At 40.4% G+C, this 20,647-nt stretch overlaps 1 protein-coding gene across 1 annotated transcript in view; it reads left to right on the top strand.

Moving 5' to 3' along the window:
• The window catches only part of flrt1a (fibronectin leucine rich transmembrane protein 1a), a 33,742-nt gene extending 17,877 nt beyond the window's left edge, over positions 1–15,865 (top strand). The window contains exons 2-3 of the mRNA XM_037468237.2: positions 2,616–2,818; positions 11,725–15,865. Of these exons, the coding sequence (XP_037324134.2) occupies positions 11,803–13,860 (2,058 nt within the window). The 5' untranslated portion in view covers positions 2,616–2,818; positions 11,725–11,802 and the 3' untranslated portion in view covers positions 13,861–15,865. The remainder of the gene's footprint in view (positions 1–2,615; positions 2,819–11,724) is intronic.
• The last annotated feature ends 4,782 nt before the right edge of the window (positions 15,866–20,647 follow it).

The following is a 20,647-nucleotide window of genomic DNA, read 5'->3' on the forward strand; positions in this document are numbered from 1 at the left end:
GTTTTTCCAAAGCATTACATAGCGATTATGACCTTAATGAATAGTTAATGTTTTGGGAGATATGCTGGCATGCTTACTTCCTGGGAGGACGATGAGGAAAGATTGATAATAGTGCAATGCTGTGTATGAAAGAACAACTAGCAGCTATGCTTTACAAAAAAGGGATTTTAATTATTTAAAAGAGATGTTTTGCAAGATGTAAGGCCAGAAATTAAGAGGAACAATAAGACACCATTGACCCTTAATAGATAATAACATAATGACATAGTAGTACCATATGGTGTCAGTTTTCTAGTAATTTCACCATTTTAAAATGAATGATTGTGTTTCTGCAGGTGGCACAAATACCCTTCCTATAAATATAGACATCTTTTTCAAACTACATTAAAAGGCTCCAAAGCCTACTGCTTTAAATCATAAATTGTCAGGATTAAAAATATTTTCTTAAATGCAAATTTACAAAAATGGTACATGTGGATTTGAGCTGCCTCAAATCTCCTTGCTTCATGCTAAACTAAACTATACACATCCAATCTCAAACTCTGGACCTAACCCAGAAAGATGAGTGGAATTTATCTTATGTCACTATCTTACCCCACTTTTTAATTCTTGGAAACAAAGCAATATACATATTTCCCAAAATGCTCCTTTTTTTTGTTAAAAAGCAGCACAAAAAGGAGAATATACTGACATGTAAATACTAGCAATTGTACACAGATGCTTTTGAATTGCAAGAAATTAGCTTCCAGTCCATTATGAAGCTCTGTCGGACAACTATCGCTGTTATTTGCTCTGCCGGATTGGAGCTGCAGGAGTCCAGATGAGAGACAAAGAGCGTCGGTGCAAACAACTGCATCTGAGTCAGCAGATTTTTAGAAGCAGCACATCTGCAGGAGCAGTTGTGTGTCCAAGATCGAACTAAATGTCAGTCTGGGAAGGAGCGACTGTGATTGACGGCCCTTGTTAAGAGCAGGATTTCTGAGAGGGGAACAGTGCCTCAGTCTTGTCAAGGTCAATCGGTAGGTGTTTGGGAGGAATCCAATAGGAGATTTGCAGCCCAACCTGTGTGTCAGAGCTTGGGAAGCAAAAGGTTGGTTAAGTGTCATGGCAATGAAGGGAGGAACTGGAGGGACTCAGGGGTTTCGAGTGGACCTTTTTATGATACCTAGCGCGCAATCTCTGCTTCTGCTCCTCCCACAATGTGCCCCTGTGTTCATCTACTGGCCATGAAGGGGCGCCACTGATGGCCACGTGATAGTTATTCTGCAGATAAAAGTGTTACTCTCCCCAAATGTTTATGTATGTCACAAGTGTACAAAGTGCCCCTCATCTCTGATGTATAAGTTAAACACAATCACCATGTTAACCAGACTCTAATGCTCCAGTGTGTCAGTTTGATTTAACTCGGTAGGACACCTGGCATGGAGGATTGTTTAATCATAAGGCAACCGTATAACTGATGGTATGCTGGAATTAAATCACTGTCTGCCCAACATGTGGCAGCTGCTGCAGTGGTTTCACTTAAGCATTCAGCTAATGTCAGAGGTGTTCAAACTGTGAGTTGCACTTCAATCCAGACGGAGTTTGATATACTGTGGGGGGTGAAGTGGGCACAGGTGGACTGACATGAGAAAAAGGTGACGTTAGTAGTTAGTTGTTTGGCTTGCTGGTTTGGCTCAAATACAATCAACAGTTGAATGAGAAGTGGTTATGAACTCGAACTCTCAATACCTGAGACAGTGTCAAATGACTCATGTCATATTTCAGTTATTATTGAGCATTAAACACACACAGACACATTGCGCACACACACACAAACATGCTACAAACATTTATAGATTCGGTATGTCTTACACTTTCAGAGGACATCATTATCTCCGTCGATATTTATCCATAAATCTGATTAAACATCATAGTAAAAAATATTATATAGTAATATACAGTATGTAACCTCAGAACTTAAGTGAAATAATCCAATAGGTGGTCTTCAAAGTTTGTGTTAGAAAAAAGCTTCTGAGCTCTTTGGAAGCGTAAATATTTAGGGAGAAATACTGCTCAGTTGTTTTTAAATGTGTGATCAGGTGAGGGATTTTTTCATGACAGAAGGAGTAAGTTGAACTAAGAAAGATGGCTGTCTCATGTCACAAAGCAGTAAATGTTGTCTGTGTCCTGATCCGACTCAGCCGGAAAGAGCACAGCATTAAACATGATTGAAAATCAAGGGAAAAGTAATGAGTTTTTAAAGTTGACTGACTTTATACTTTTATAACTGCGATTAAAACAGCAACTTCAGAATTTTTTATTTTTTATTGAATTGAGTCCCATATACACATCTGATTTATTCAGAAAAAGGTAATGAAAGTTTGGTAAATGAAAGATACATCACTAAATCCTTTAACCGAGTAAATGATGAAAGTAATAAACCAGCATGCTGTACACAGAACGACTTGCAAACACTCTCTTGACTCAAAATACATTTTAATGCCATTACAGTTTCATCAGAAAAATGTTGACAGCTGTTGACATCTGTGATTGCCAATGATGGTAAGCTGTGCTCACTTGATGATTTTTCGGTTGCTCTCTCTCTCTCTCTCTCTCTCTCTCTCTCTCCGTAGTGAACTGAAGCCAGTGGTGACAACTGAGCGACGCACAAGCTGAACACAAAAAACCCCGGAGAAAGAACTGTTCCTGAAACGAGCGACCACGCAGCCGAGCTGCTGGAGAAGATACAGTTTGCAGACTTTGAGGGAATCGTGTCGGGAAGATTAGTGCAAATGGTGCCTCGGCACCATCTTTCCTGGCAACCCCACATCGAAAAGTAAGCATGTATTCAGTTGTTCTTGAATTAAACAATGCATTACAACAAATTGTTTTTAACCCAATTCCCAAGCTGTGTCTCTTTTTCTCAATCCAAACAAAGATGTCAGCTGGAAATGACATATCTCATTGCTCAATGTGGACCGGTTATGCTGGTCTATTGTTAAAGATTTTATACTTTCATTCTAAATTAATGAGCATTTTGCATGCGTTTAACAAGAGGAGAAAGCACACAAGGAATGGAAATGCAGCCGGGGGAAAATTTAATGAAATCAAACATTAAATGTGTTCATCCAGATGATTAGTGGAGTCTTTTTCAGATTCTACTGTTGTGTCAACCTTCGGGGAAACTCCCTAGTGCTCTTGTCCAAATGAATGAAGTCTCGCTATTTTAGCCCCAAATAATGTCAATTTAACTTGACAAACCTTTGTCTCAGAACTGACATTTCTAAAGCATTAAGTAAACATTAACATACTTGCTTAAATGCACAAAAAGCAATGCAATTTACTCCTCATAAGTAAGACATCTGTCCCTGTGCCTGTAGGTTCCTTTCATCCAGTATTTTTATGGAAAAAAGAAATTGACCGTTCACCTCAGAATGTTGCAAGAGCAAATAGAAACAAAGCCGGAGAAGTGCCTTAACTGTATCTTCTCAAATGGTGTCAGTAATTGAATAAGAGACAAATTAAGCTATTAAAAAACCTACCTCTTAACGGTTAAATATTTGGCAATAGAGCTTGATTATCTCCCTCGTGTTCTCTTTTGGGGCAAGAGGCCAGCAAGCAATCAGTAAAGGTTGTAGTAAAAGCCAGCACCCAAAAAGGAAAAATACTGACCCCATGACTGCCTCAATTATTTTTTCATACACCATGAAAATATCATCCAAGATGCTTAAGGAATCGTATTCCAATACACCATCATCATAGATTTTTCAGCAAAAGTATAAGATGTTCTGCTTTGAATACAGTCCGATCATATCATATCATATATAAGTGAAAGTGAGATCTTGTGAAGAGTGAAGAGTGAGACAATTCGGTATTCAGAGAAACTTTGTTTAGAGATCTGAACACTCCCACAGCTGAAGTGTCATGTAGGAGAAACCCACACACGCCGAGAAGTCAACGTCAAGGATCTTTTTTGAGCCCTGGAGGCAGCCTGTATCTTTTTTTTCCACTGTGATTTCTCATATGGTAAAAGACAAACACATACACCTCGAACAAGCAAACAAACAAAACAAGTGACTTTAAACGATAACTACGTCATACAACAAAACGTTTCCCAACTGTAGCGGCACACAGTGATGTCATTTCCTCGAATGACGGGAGATTTTTTGATTCTTTCATCTTTGTCTTTATTTTACGCAACAAAGCGTTGACTAAATTTTCAAATAACAAATTCATTATATCGAGACAAACAAGGCGTGTCAAACATAAATGCTTTGAATATATGTTACATATCTTTACTTCCTGGGCATACATCTAAAATTAAATTATTCATTTTCCCAAGAACAACTAATACTGTATATACACTGACTTTTATTTTGTTTAGCTTAATTTTCACCCTTTGGAATGTATTTTTTTACGCTTGCATCCTGCTAACAGACAAGATTGTATTTGATGAAAGGGGATCCTAAAAGGATGGCATGTGCCAACATTTGTGTTTCATTCAGGAAAAGAAAATGATTGTTTGTCTTTAGATTTCTGTCTGACTGAAATAAGGACGGTTTAAAATGGGATTGGAATTGACGGGCCAGATAGAAGTGAAAGGAAGATGTGATTGTTAAGGGAGGCGTGATGATGACGCAATTATCCGACAAGCGCCTTGTAGACACACAAGCCGAGATCTTTCCTTCTAACTGGGAAACAGAACTGTTCAATGAATGAGTTTGAAACTGAGTCCTCAGACGTTCACACTGTGGGCACAAAGGCGTGCACAAGCGTGTTTTGAATTTGAAAAATAAAGGTGAGGGATTTGATGTGTAAATTGCTATACAGAGGGTGTAGATGAGATGTGAAAATCCAAGCAGCCTTCAGGGATATGAGTCACACAGTAGACTGGGAGCAGCAGGCTGAGATCATGGAACCAACATGCGACTGGCCTTTAAAACTTGGCCTACAATCTGCTCGTACTTTCTATTTTTTGTGGATTTGGTGAAGGATGTGAATTGTGTTTGGAAATGTTCCTGTGGCCAAGGACAAAGGGAATTGAACTGCTTCCACGAATAGATAGGAGGGATCTGCACGGTGCAGCAGAGGTAACCTGAGAAGTTAAGTCAATTCATACTACACACACAAGGCCGTAGAAGCGGCATTGCTAGATGTGTCACTGAAAAGCAGCAAATGACTATTTCATCTTGTCTAATGTTGTCTTCAAATAGGGATATTTGTTGGAGGAACAATAAGCCAGAAACGGTTCTTAGGGCTTCACGTGGTATCTCTGTAACTGCCTTAGTCCTGATGTGTGCTCACCTCTTTCATGAGGTAACTTGCAGGTAGTTTTGAGCATTCGGTCCATACTGGGATATATATTTTTGAACATGTATATATATTCTATTTATGATTTAACATAAAAATGAATCTTGTTAATGATAGAGTAGAAATCTTTTTGTTACAAGATTATTTTTAATTGTAAAAAATCCACTTTAAGATAAACTATCTAATTGTAATATTGTCACTAAATTACTAGTGCTGGGCAAAGATTTTTTTTAAAAGTAACTCAATTAATTGCATCATTGTTCTGTGGTTAACAGCAATGTATTGCATTATGCTCAAAATTAAATAATACATTAAAAACTAGTAAATTGCACTCTTTGAGAAAAAAAAGGAATTTAATTTATACTTAAAGCAATTGTTATTCATCGGACATGTACTCAACGAAAAGGATATTGGGCATTTAGGATATGATGAAGTTCATGTCATGATAATCCTGGCCTGAATAATATTCTCCTGATAATAATCTAAATATGCAAAATTATCACTTACATAGTGGAATCACTTAACCCTACCCGTTGTTAAAAATCACATAACCCTACCCTTTGTTAAAAACTATTTTTATTGCCAGATTGGACACATCTTTTTTTAGCATTGTTGGACAGTCTTGATGTAAATTATCCTGAATCATAAGATCCTTCAGCAATAAAGGATTAAAGAATACAAACGTTGTGTTTCCTGAATAAACGAGCATGATGATCAAATGCAAACCTAATAACACTGTCTGCCTCTTGAATTTTAAAAACTGTTAACTTTCCTTTTAATCATGAACGTGTCCCTCAATTCATTGAGATACAGGGGAAGAAACTGGCCCTAATAGCAGTTCTTCATGGGGACAATGAATACTGACTTTTCTTTTTGAAGGAATAAATATAAGGTACAGCCATGAATGATTGAAGGATATAAAATACATTCAAAATAAATAGACTCAATCCTCTTCTTAACCTTGAAAGTTTCCCCTTGTAGCAGCTGCTGCTGATTCCCATGTGTGTGAGTCAGGTATGTTTCTACATGTCAGAGATGGTTAGCGGCAGTGAAGTGATCGGTTCACACCCAAAGGCACATACGTTTTTCACATCGTTTCAGCAGAGGTGAAACAGCTTACAGGTGTTCTCAGTTCGTAGTTGTTAAAGCTCCATTATGGCTTTTAGACATAACCCCACAGCCCTGTCGGATACAGAAACCATTTTCATTGATGTTATCTTTTTCATGTCCCTGTTGTATTTTTCTGATGTGGGCTCATTTTTAACAGGAAAGCATAGTCTTGTCATGTGGCTCTGCTGCCTGGCCTCCCTCAGCCCTGTATGTATTTAGTACATGTCATGGTTGGATTCAAATTTGACCAATTAAGCTAAGCAACTGCCCCCTCTTTTTTTTAATATATATATAAATTATAATCATCCAATCAGAGTCCTAGCTGAAGTGTGATAACATCAGGCTGACTCCCTGACTTAAACCACAGAATATTTGTTGCCTTTTCTATTAAAATTATTAAGTTTATTTTTTGAAGATTTGTCTTTTGAGTGGACTGGTTCCTTTATTTTATGCAGAATTAAGAAAAAAACAGCAACATTAAAGATTGTGCAAATGATTTGCGAAGCCGGTTGATCAAAGCCTTTATTATGACCACTGACAGACTGACACATCTAAAGTAGATTTGCCAGCTAGTCTGCCAAGCTCGCCCTCTCACTGCAACATACACCAATGTGGCAGAACAGAAAATTCCCAATAAAATATCAAGACCTTTATTTTAAGTTATAAACAAAGTCCAGAAGCAAATAACATTCTTTTATTACTCAGTTTTAAAACCACAAAAATAAACCTAAGTAATGTCCCCAATGTGAAACATAAAAGCATACCGATGACTGATCACACAGTGCAGGACCATATTGCTGCAATGAGCTGTGACCTTTATGTTGCTGCTGAAGGGAATCACCTGTAAAGTGGCTTTCTGGAGGAAGAACCACTGTCGAAACTATTCAGTAGATGCAGCGGAGAGGACGAGAAATTAGACTGGTGACTCTCGACAGAAGATATCATAGCGCTGTAAAGATAAAACATGTTGCTGTGGTGCTATATATCAACTCACTTCCCTGCAAGATGAAGGGGAATCATTATATTACAACGCAATATATGAACTGTCAATTGGTAGAGTCATTATTGATTGGTATTGTGTTTTTATATAGCAATTGGATGTAAACATCTCTGAAAGTACTTTGTGTACTGCACGTTTTAGTTAGGTGTTCTGTATCCAAATTCAATTTTTCATATGTAATTTATAAGAAACTTTATCTAATCTTTGGTTTGTATTTGTAGTTAGAATTGTACAATGCAGTATCCCAACAATGCAGAAAATACAGGTACTTCTCCGTTGAGTGTTATTATTTATGTGTATATATATATATATATATATATATCAAAAATAGAAAATGTAGTCCATTTGGACTAGACATGAATCTTAATATATGTCCCATACCCAGGGTTTTTGTGTTGGCAGCTCCGATGAGAGACTGCTGAGTACAAATCCAATCAATCCTTCATATCAGGAAATAGGCGCTTAAACCAAGGAAAAAACTGCGTTACTGTGGCGGTAGGAATCCATTACTTTTTCAGCCTTTAACTTGTTATTCAATTTGCCTCCACAGCATGGCGGGGTGTGTTTTCAAAGGAGAGAAGATAATACAAGAATGGAGAGATAAGGATTGCAATGCACCGGCACATCAAATAATTCAAGACTATAACTCATTTTAAGCAACAGACGCAGAGGCTCATTTGATTTGAATGGGATGCACGGGGTGATGAATACAGATGTCTTTATTCACAACACTTGAACATCCATTATGACTGCAGTATCAGTTTATTTTTGCAAAAGTGACTATGAAGATTTTTATTATATTTCATTTTTTCATGCATGTGTGTTTTTATGCCTTGTTTGTTCCTTTTTGGGGGAACAAGTTTTTTTTTTTATCTCCATGTTTTAATAGTTTGACGATTACAAGACATTAAGATATTACAAAGACATGGTCTATTCGACATGGTCTATTAACAACCTCTAAAATTAAAACTAAATGAATAGGTCAAACGTTTATTGCCCCTATTTCTTTCCTTGTCATATCCCTGGACTTGTTCCTGTCATCACCATGACCATCTTATATTGCATCATTCGTTCCACATGTCCTATCTGAAGATATAAAATACGATCCATGGGCATTGCATGTGAGATAAGCTTTTGGCCACTATTATCTTTTCCCTACCATCAGTAAAGTGGTTTTCCTGATACATCAGTTAACCCTTCGGTCAGCAAAAATCCAGTTTTCCAGATTTCCTCTGTGGGGGTCTGTGGGGCAGATGGGATTCAAAGGTCGAGCTCCAAGCCGCTTTCTGTCACTCGCTCCGGCTCCCTGTTTTTCTATGTAAATTGATCCAGTCTGGGGTTCCAGCATTGGAGGTTGTTGTGTGTGTCCCGTACTCTGCCTAAGGCGGCTCGCTGTCTGGCTAATACATTACCCTACATTCCCTCTTTACTCCCCTCTACAGATCACTGAAATATAGACTGCCACCATATGGACTGTCTCCGTATGGGTTAATGTTTGCAATTGGACCCTTGCATGGACAGACAAACACACAGCACATTTAAAGTAGAAACATTCACAAATACAAAGGGCGTTAAGGTGCGCTTTTCCATTATTTTCTAACATAGAGAGGGAAAATGAGCAACCATAGAGCAGAACGTCCTGAAATGACTGTTTGTCGTTCTTTGTACCACCTGCTTAATCCAGAGAATCACAGCTCAATATGCTCTATTAATCCCTGTGGCACTCGGCATTGCTTCAATCTCACACAAGATCTATGATGTTTTTTGAGGGATGACCCAAATACTCTACTGTACAAGAGAATCACTGCTGATCCTCCTGGGATTCAGAAGTCATTCATTCTTTAGCACTACCCCCCCCCCCCCCCCCCCGCCCACACACACACACACACACACGCGTCATACACAGCAATCTACCCACACCGAAAATCGTACACATTCACATCGGAATGCCTTGTTGGTCATAATAATGGACAAATGTGGATCCGCGAAATTTCAATTCCACTAACACTACTTCCCTCTCACGATAACTGAAGTAGATACAGGTACAAAAATGGAGTGTCATAAGTATAATACAAAACTACAATTTGGAAGTAATGCAGTGACAAATAATGCACTTTTATAAGTTTATCTATTTTCTATTGAAGCAATGAATCTAAAGTCCAAACTCCCGAGCCTGATTTTCAATAAAAAAATACATTATATTTATTGTATATCTTGGAGAACAGATTATCTGCATGATTTGTAAGTAGATTTCTGTAATAATCTGCCGTGCCAGGGTTGTAAATATTGAAATATTTGAACAATATCTGGATAGAACAGGGGAAAGATAAGCCAACATGTAAATGTTGGCTTATCTTTGTTTATCAAATGTTTATCATACTACACTGAACTAAAAAGATAATTTGTCATCAACTTTATTTTTCTTAATATCAAATAGAACATCTCTCTGTGTTGTTATCAAGGAGTCTGCTTAGAATTGCATGAACAGTGAGGTTAAGTGAAGCGACACAGTCTGCTGCCACGAAATTATAAATTACACATGCCGACCTTGACCTCAGACATTCACTCTTCTACGAATAATGTCATTTTGCATAACACGTGTTGTTTTTCTGAATTTTTCCCTCTTCATAATTTCTTTCAACATTGTTAATGTGACCAGAATTTTGATTATTTAGGAGGCTTTGTTATGTGTCTTATTTACTCTATGCACATCTTTTTTTAGTGGAAGCATCTGTCGGACATCACCAACATGCATAAGGGTTTGGTTTTGCTAGAAAATAACTACACCATAATATATTGGAATGGCCGTACCATCACAAGTGAAAGAAATGGAGCTAATGAGTGGTTCAAACCCTGCCTTGTTCACAAAGCTTTCCAGTTAAATACCTAATGTGGGTGTGAATCTGAGATTGACAGTTTCTGAAATATGTGGGAAGGGGGATTGAAGCCATATCCCGTCCAACAAGTGATACAGAAGAAGAATATTGGCAGCTTAAAGGTGACTTGATTGTTAGATCATTAGGTCCTAATAATATATATATTCAGATGATGAATAATCAAATAAATCAGGCTCACATCAGTTCTCAGTGGATTATTCCTCTATTTGTGCGATTTTTTTAAGCTTGAAAGGATAGACAGTTGCTCATTGATTTTAAATGATTCCTGACCAGCCACAACTCAACAACCGAGTTTAGTGAGGTTTCATTATTTTTCAGTCATACACTTGAGTGTACAAATGAGTGTAGTGTCAGCAAAGCTTGCTTTCATAATGTTGAGTATTTTGGCAGTGAATAAGCGCAGATTAACGTTTGCAAATGTTAATCCCAGTCCCAGGAGAGTTGTCATCCTCGTGGTTGATTTGTTGCTCGGTGTGACTTACCTGTGAATCCTGTAAAATGCCAACTGGCTCCGGGAAATCAATACTACAACCTGACCATGTGTTTGTGGCTGTGTGGGCCTTACTGGTTTGAAAAAAATGGCTCTGGTTAATAAACACTGTGATGGGCTGAAGTTGTCCCTCAGAATTCCAAATATCTGTAGTAAAACATTGACTTACTGTTGTGGCATATCGCTTAATCAATAACAAAAGAAAATGGTTATGCCAATCTAATTATGAGTACAGCTCATGTGGACTCCCAGGGCACAACTGCGGTGACTAGAAATTGTTAATTAGTTGTCACATAATTTGCATTGTGTTGCACATTAATATTCCCATTAGCATTTTATTGTTCTTATTAATTTGATACCACTAGATTGAGAAGACATAATTTAAGTAGATTTTTCAGTGCTGACTGCTATCCTTACTGCAATGAGAATTTGGCTCTTGAAGACGATTGCCCAGAGCTCAAACATATTGTTTTATCTTGATTGTGAAAACTATCTCCAGTTCTGTCTGGCTAATGCAGCCATCTGCTGGCAACCACTAATGAAGTTATGGAGTATCTCAAGATCCCTTAAATAATTGAGAAGCGGAGAATGTTCTCAACACCTAAAATGTATGTCCGGGGCTTAAATCTAAATGTATGACTGGATTTGTCAATTCCAGAGTTTATATTCCTAAAACTAAATATTCACTTGACACATTCAATGAACTTCAGTCTTCTTGCTGTCAGTAATCTTGGATTACCGTTGGTAATTGAACATAATGACTGGCTGGGGAGCCATATTTTTAGCTAAGAGAAATTCTCCGACCCAGCCAAACAATGGTTGTAAGACAATAAGTATAGTTTGAAGCGGAACTAAAATCACTTCAGTTGTCAGAGGCCCATGATTAATTAATCTGTGCTTCAGTGCTGACTGTAATTTCTCCTTTTCTCTCTCAGGGTGGAGGTCACAGGATTCCAGCTCACGGCAACGATTTGAGGATTAAGAAAACACGTTGAAAACAGTGACCGGTGCTTATGTTCACCATAATGGCCCCTGTAGGTGTGGCTAGGCTGCGGGCCCGACTCTTTCTGCTGTTTCTTTGCTTGACGCTACGTGCCGGCATGCATCAGCTCGCTACAGCCACGATACAAGGGTACATAGGGGACAGGGACATGATATGCCCATCTGTATGCCGGTGTGATGAGGACTTCATCTACTGTAATGATCGTGGGCTGAGCTTCATCCCTTCACTGCCTCCTTCGGCGTCCGTTCTCTACCTTCAGAACAACCAGATAAACAACCCTGGTTTGCCCACCTCCTTGGAACGCCAGCTTGCCATCCGTGTCGTTTACCTGTATGATAATGAACTGGATGAATTTCCTGTTCACCTGCCACCATCCATTCGTGAACTGCATTTGCAGGACAACAACATACGCACTATTCCCCGTAGTGCGCTGGCTCGGATGCCCTTGCTAGAGAAGCTCCACTTGGATGACAATTCAATTTCCACTGTCAGCATTGAGGACCAGGCCTTTGCTGACAACCCACGGTTGCGCCTACTTTTTCTTTCACGCAACCACCTGTCCAGTATCCCCTCAGGACTGCCTGCCTCACTGGAAGAACTCCGTCTGGATGACAACAGAATCTCCACTATCCCAACCCACGCCTTCCGAGGCCTGGCCTCACTTAGATGTCTTGTCCTAGATGGGAACCTTTTGGCAAACCAGCGCATTGCCGATGATACATTTTCCCGCCTTTCCAACTTAACCGAGTTGTCCCTAGTCCGTAACTCCCTCCAGACCCCACCTGTTTATCTGCCCAGCGCCCATCTGCAGCGCCTGTCTCTACAGGAGAATGCCCTAACTCATATGCCACGTGGTTCCTTGGATGGTATGCGGAGGCTGCTGAGGCTGGACCTGTCGGGAAACAACTTGACCACGCTGCCTAGGGGATTGTTCAAAGACCTGGACAGCCTGGGCCAACTGCTGGTGCGAGGCAATCCTTGGCATTGTGGATGCAACCTGCGTTGGCTGTATGACTGGCTGCGTGCCCGTGGCAACTCCATCACAGTTCGAGGTCTCACTTGCCATGGGCCTGAAAGGGTGCGAGACATGGCTTTGATAGACCTGGACAGCGAGATGGAAGAGTGTGAAGTGGTAAGGACAGCAGGGACCAGAGACCGAGTGGGAGGAGGGGGAGTCGATAGCGCTACGACTCACACCCCTCCACAGGGCTCCCTCTTCACCCTCCGGTCAAAGCGACCAGGTCTGGGGCTTCCTGACTCTGGCTTGGACTACACTCTTAGCAGCAGCGGTGTGGGGAAGAGCCTGGCCCTCAACGTGAAGCCCGTCTCTCACAACAGTGTCCGTGTTACCTGGAGCGTGGCCCAGCCAAGCTCCTCCTTCAGGCTAAGCTGGCTCCGACTGGGCACTGGGAGCACCATGGGATCCATCACTGAGACGCTGGTGCCGGGCGACCGTCGAGAATACTTTCTTAATTCCCTCCAACCACGCTCCAGCTACATCATCTGCATGGTGCCCCTCGCGACAAGTTCAGAAAGCAAAGGCGGGATTTCTGGAGATCCAGACTCTGATGAAGCTCATGTGTGTGCTAAGGCTGAGACGTCTGACCTCACCCCTTTGGAGGAAGAAGAGAATGAAGACTCAAAGCACATGACAGTCCTGGCTCTGGCAGCGATTATTGGTGGGGCTACCATCATTGTATCTTTGGCTCTTATTTTTTGCATCTTTTGTTGGTATGGACACAGGACTGGTCATTTGTGCTCACGGGACCACTACACTCGCAGCAACTCCCGGAAAAACAAGACCTATGATGACTACATTGAGTCCGGCACCAAAAAGGACAACACCATATTGGAGATCCGTAGTCCGGGGTTCCAGATGACACCTATGACAGCTTGCCCACCAATGCAGCCAAAACCTCTACGAGAGGATTATATCATTCATACCATATTCCCCTCCAATGGCACCGGCGTGTACAAAGGTGACAACCATGTGTCTAATGCAGGACATGGCACCAACCGCGGCTATAGAGAAGGAGGTATCCCAGATGTAGACTACTGTTACACATGAGGTACAACACCAGATCCTATTCACAGTGTTATTGGTAAGCTGTATAGATGCACAATTTCCCTTCGCATGGACACTTCTGAAGCACCCTTCTGTGCCTTCTTTTTCTGGTCTCCCATTCCAAAACAACTGCTGTTCACTGCAATGGAAGTACTGTATGTGATTGACTGGAGCTGCAACCATGTGAGAATAGTTCACTGCAGGAAGCATCGGCCAGTGCCCCAGGTGTAAATGCACAGCTGACGGTTTCTTTCCCATCTTAGTAATGGACTGTGTTTGTTTTCTTCTCTGCTCTCTCCGTGTGACATGTAAACAAAGAATGTATACACCATGAAGAGATCAAACCTAGCAACAGTGCAAAGTTCAGAATTCCTGTTTCAAACACGGAAACCACATCAGCCAACTCAAAATGGATTAAGACATACTTTTGTTACTCTTTCCCTGCTCAGCCATCATACACATTATGTAGTCTTATCAAGTCATTGTTCCGAATGCCTCAACTATATTGATGTGCCCTACCAGCTATCCAAGGAAAGGGCTTTGTAAAGCTGTGAATTGTTCTATTTCAAACAACCCAATAACCACTTGTCTTAAAGTAGGCTTGTTATTACCTTGTTCAGTTGTTGGCAGGGTGAAGGTTTTATCATGGCTGGTCGGCCTTGGTTATACCTCTTGAAATCATTCACCTAAGGTCAGTATTGTAGTGCTATATCAGACAAGATGCAGCACAAGCGTGTAGATAATATGCGTAGAAAACCGACTGGGCTGTGTTGAAAAATGCTTTGCTATTTTTTCTTGTTGTTTGTTTTAGTAATCAAATCCTGCACAGCTCTTTTTATTTATTTTTATTTTTTCTAACGTGATGATTTGTGATTTCGTCTTTGTTGAAATAGTTTTTTTATGATTTTGACCCCTACTGATGAAACCCGGCTACGATATATTAAGGCAGTGGAATTGTTTCATCAACAAAAAAAAATTAGACCCCTCCCGAAGACTAGCACGTCGGTCCACTGAGACGGTTTCGACTAGCTCAAGCCCTTCTCTGCTCTTTTGTGCCTCTGTGCTTAGCCTGGGACTATAGTTGGAAAACTTTGCTTACAAAATGCTTCCTCCACATCTTAAAGGCGCTCACAGAGAATCAAGACTGGATAAATGACTAATGTGGAGCTTCCCATGTGAGGCAGACTCTTGTGAGTGAACCTCAAAATGAGGGCAAGAACTGTGGGTGAAACTGATGAGATTCAAACCGCAACACTGTTGACCTGCACTGTGGAGCAGTGGCATAGCTGCAGGAGGGTGGGTGGACTGTTAGGGCTGTTTGAAGGTGGGGGGGGACTGAGATGATTTCATTGGTGTTTGCTTTAGGAATGGTAAACGGCCTCCGCTCATTCCACGACTTTTATTACAGGGCAGCACTAAAAATGTTAATGTATTAGCACTTAGCAGAGGAACAGCAATACATGTAACGACAGCCACAGAGTGAGACGGGAGCAAAGGAAACATCTCCAGGCACTGACAGAGATGGATAATAGATGGCTTTGGCGCAGTGGAGTTCACTCATGCATAAATCTGTTTGTCATACTCAGCTTCTACCCTTGGGTCTAATATTGTCCATCAGTTGTTTACCACTGTGTTGCTTTCAAAGGGGAAACCAATTGTGCTTCCTTGACTGTTCTGTCTACCGGAGGTTTACGCTGGTGTCAGATAATGCGTCAGTGGAATGTATATTTTAACGTGCACCCAAACTCACTGGATATAACATCCTACTGACCTGGCTAGTTTTGGGGAATGTTGATATAGTGTAATTGCTATTTTACATTGGGTCAAATCAAGAGACGTACTTCATCATTTGTATAAATAAAACCATGGCCAGCTACATAAATATTTTTTCTGGTGAAATTATAGAAAGTAAAAAATAGAAGAAGAAAGTATTATGTGAGATATGTGTGGAATTTGCTTTATGAATTCATCTTCAGAGGGATCAATAAAAAGTTTTATAATCTTGTTATTACTGGAACTTGTCATTTCACTTTATGAATCGAAATATTTTGTATGACTTTTCATGAATAGATGTCGGCTTTGTGTAAAAAATTAAACCTACATATTGTTTGGATTGACAGAAAAAACTGCCAACTGCAGCGCAGCCTAAGGCCAAACATTTGATACCAGCTGAGATTTTAAGATGAAGTTAAGAATAGTCAAAAAAGCTGCTGTCCTCATTGACCCTACATTGAGCCTGGGGCTCCACCATGAACGAGCCCAACTCCAACCTCCAACTCCAACCCCAACTGTATACTTCTTTAAAACAGGTAAAAAAATGTTATAATTAGCCTCTACCGATGTGTGTTTCTGCTTTGTACCTTTCTGTTACCTCTTAATTCCTTTCACCTTTGAAATTAGTTGCTATTTTAGTAAAGGAAAATGTTGTTTTATTTGTATTTTAGTACAAATCTAATCTAATTTAAAAACTAAACAATGCCCCGAATCTTGTGTTTTGCATCTTTAATTTTTCTATTAATTGGGATTTCATACCTCACGAGTCAAACAATACCAGCCCACACATATTATTATTGTTAGTTCCCAAGTCTTAGCTTCCAGATTCATCCTGTAGACATATTGTATTCTTTTCTTGTGTTGTTACTGTTAAGCTAACACTTTACAAGTGTTAATTTAGAAGAGAAATGGAGACAGAATGTTTGTGTAGGTGTAAGAGATTTTCTCTCAGAGTGAATTAAACAAGAATTATCCCATTCAGATTGGTTGCATCACATATCTGCTGTAGGTAACCTGACATCTCTATGAAGTGTGCTATTTATTCTGAAATGGTAGTAGCACAAGGATGCGGCTCAAATGACTGAGGTAGTGCTCCAGACTACAATACGATTACATTTTGAAACCAATTTAGCTTAGCTGTTCAACAATTAGATCGGAGGATATTACCGACGCAGTTGTTCTGGCCGGGCTCAGATAGTAAATGGTCTTTGCAGTAGTCACTTAATAAAACGGATACTGTTGGACTATGCACTACTGATTCATTACAACTTGGCTATTTTCTTAGTCTTTCTGTACAAAACACTTGCTGTTACGTTTAGAGGGATTGGAGCAGCTCTTAGCACTGTGTGAGTGGAATAAAGTACATACTCCGCATAAAGTCTGTCTCGTGGCCACAACATGCCACCAAGGGCTGAAACGCTTATAGTGTCTGCAAGAATATTTTACCAGTCCATGAGGTCAATCAGGGGGGCAATGTATAACTAAAATTATAATGCCATGAGACAAGTTAGTTGGCAAGTTACACTTACAATCCCACAGTTTTCTTCATTGTTCCTGCCAATTGCCTTACGTGCTATTGGCCATGTCCTCAGGTTTTTTTTGTTAGGTTATAGAAACTTAGTTCTGGGTTCACTGTTGTTCAGACCACCACAAAGCAGCTTTTTGGCCTTTTGCAGTTTGCTGAAATACATAAGTGACAAGTAGCAACCTTTCCACAATAGAAAAGTGTGTGGAGAGCAAAGTATTTTAAGCATCCCTCCCCCATGCGCACAGGACTAGATTTGCCATCTATACTTTATGACTAAATAAAAAAAATGCAAAACCATTAAAATTCCCATCATGCTCAGCTGAAGTGCGAAACTGCTATTGTCTGGTCGCTATGCTTCCGCTACAACACTGTCGGTCAAGAGGACATTAGTAGCCGCAACCGCCTTGTGAGCAAAGAGCAGTGTGGCGGTGAACTAACATGTGCGGCTCGCTCCCATCAACTAAAATGCACCAAAAGCATGCATGTCAACAAAGCAAGGAGAACTCGAATAACTTCCGACAGAGGTGGAGAAAAAGTTAATTCCCTTCACTGGTAGAGATCAACGCACTATATTTTTACATAGAAAATCATTCTTTGATGTTATATTAAGAATTTTAAATGTATTAAACGACTGCCATTCTATTCAGTTTACGATTCTACATTAATAGATGCTCAACACATCCACTTGTTTATGTATTGCTTAATCATTATCATTACCTTATGTTGGAGCAGGCACAGTGGTTAGCAAATAGGCTGTAGGCTAAATAAAAAGGGTTAGCAGAGGTTTTCTTACTGCTTTTGAACACGCTAACCAGCTTGGATCCCTCTATGTGGAGCTTGGTGATTAATTGATGACTGTTAATGTGAGGTGTCAGTGTTGACTGTCTTTATGTGTCAGCCCTTTGATAGTCTGACAGCTGGTACAGGGTTTACTTTTGCTTGTCCTTTATGAGCTAGGATTGTCTTCAGGCTGGTTACAGAAAATCAATGGGTTAATGGATGTTTCACTTGACATACAGTGGTACCATGTGTTTCCCATTCCTTTGGTATTTACAAATCAATGGATTCCTGACAAGGAAATTCTAACAGCGCCGTTCGTGTAGAGTAGCTATTGTCTCCCTGCCAGGATGGATGTTTAAACAGCAGCCCAGCTGTTGACATATTCTAACTCCCAAAACCCCATTACACACTAAAATGTAAATACCCCCTTCTCATACACCTTCATTTACAATGTACTTCATACATTTCATTTAGTAAAAGTCATAATATTTTCTCATTTATAAAAAAAAAAAAATGAACAAAGTGACAACAACCCTCATAACTTGTAATGGCCCACTTGGATAAACCACAGGCCCCCTTTTTTAATCAGGTCTTTCTTTCAACAGTTTGACTTTGGAAATGCTCAGTGGGTGAACTGTTCCAGTCCATGAGTCAGAGAACGTGTTATGACAAATTAGCTGTGACTACTAATCTTTGTATCTGGAGTTATTTTGTCCTTGCAACACATCACGTGGAGTGTTCACTTGTAATCACGTAGTGCTCAAGCAGCCCTCTGATATTGTCAACAAGGCCACTGTGATCAAGCAACTCAAAGGTAGGTTATTCAAACAGGATGTAATCAAATTAACAGGTTTTTAGCATCACAGATGTCACGGTTGTGCTTTGACATTGAATGGTCGAGTTTAATTTAAGCTTGGTTAACCGCGGCCTAACAGAGCCCATGGGTGAGGATAGTCACAGATGGCTCGCTGACTCTCAGGCAGCTGCTGGAAATTACATCAAACCAGAGAGTTTACAAATCATAGTCATCAAAGCATTCTCCTCTGCATTGTCCAGGAAGGGACATAACAAAGCTGTCAAGCTGGTGACTGTCGCATCATATGGTCACATTTTCAGTTTAATTATGTGACGGGGATTTAAGGAAAGATCACCAACAACGCCACCTGGGGAATTACACCCCAAGAAATACTAATGTAATATTTTTAAAAAATACCCAAGGCAGATAAGTCAGTGTGCATGAGGCAGAGACATGTTTTATTTAACCAAGGTAATTACAAACCACAAAAAAAACAGGGTTTTATAATTTTTTAAAGAGCCAGTTGTTTCAACACAGCAAACAAAACAACTGAGCAAAACAAAACAGCAGTGTGTGTGAAGAATGCAGAACATCACTGCATGTTAGCGTGCTTAGTATTAACCACCGAGCATCAGCTGCCAGCGAGGCTGTAGACGCCGTCTTATCAAAACAGTCGACTTGATAACAGAGGAGAGAAATTCGCTGATGATACCCCTCACCAGCTCAAAAGTCACTCCGCTCTATTCTGTCAATCACAGTCGGCTCACAGTGGAGCCCCCCCCCCCCCCCCCCCCGTGTAGCTCACATTGTGGATTTAATTTACTATCTCAAAAAGCGGGCCTGTTTCAGACATAACGGTAATTACAGGCTACCCAGGGAACCAATAGCAGCTGAGTGCTGGTATGGGGAGGGTACCTTCATCCCAAACACCTTCACTCCCTCTCAGCCACATCACTTTTGTCCCCGACTGCATCATGTGTTCAGTCTTCTCGGGGGAAGTTACACTGCTGCCCCAATTTAGGCTGCTATTGTGGTCTCTCCTGTCTTGATTTCGCAGACAGAACAAGGGAACATTTCTATTTCTTCACTCCTTGTCTGTCCTTTGAAGAGGTCTGGGTAATTTAATGGACCTTTTTTTCTGTCTTGAATGGTATTTGTCTATGTGTGTTTATAAGCGAGTGAGTGGGAACGAGTCTAGCAGTCCGGAAAAAAAGGTTCTAATATTCAACAAGTCATATATTCTTTTCTTTTTAATTATTTAGTTTATTTATTAAGACATATTAGCGTCATAAGGAGAGCGGACTGGTATATAGAGTAGTACATGCAGTGCCACTTTCTCAGTGAATTGAATGAGAAAATGTGTCCAAACTTTTGACTGGTTCAGTATGCATCCAGTATACGCATGAAGACTGAAGACTCATATTTATTTTGTGCAGCAGTGATGTTTTATGTTTTATCTCTCACTCCCCTCAGCAAGCTCTGTGACAAGCACAGGCTAAGTGCTCCAGACCTCTCAGTCCTTTACAAGATTACAGCCTCTGAAATGAAATAGAGGCATGTGCAAAGGTTATGGGGCCAGCGATGAGTTGGACAGGCCTGAGGTAATGTCACCGTGTTGCTGATCTTTATTGGGGGGGACACAGACAAAACCTCCCTCCCTCTAAATAAGCACGTACACACACACACATTTCCCTGTATTGATTAGTTGGGGCGGAAAAAGGGTTGAGGTCAGCAGGCATATGTCTGAATTGCTTTCTCTCTGTCTCACACACTCCATTTATCTCTGTCTGATTCAATGCTCTCCTTCCCCCATCAGGGGGCCATGCTTCATCCATAGATCTGCGACTCCCCTCCCCTGACCCGCTCAAACGCTGCGGTTTCTTTTTGTCCGTCTCTTTGCCCTTCACTTGACA

The sequence above is a fragment of the Pungitius pungitius genome, chromosome 16 (genome assembly GCF_949316345.1).
Source record: "Pungitius pungitius chromosome 16, fPunPun2.1, whole genome shotgun sequence".
Taxonomy (NCBI): domain Eukaryota; kingdom Metazoa; phylum Chordata; class Actinopteri; order Perciformes; family Gasterosteidae; genus Pungitius; species Pungitius pungitius.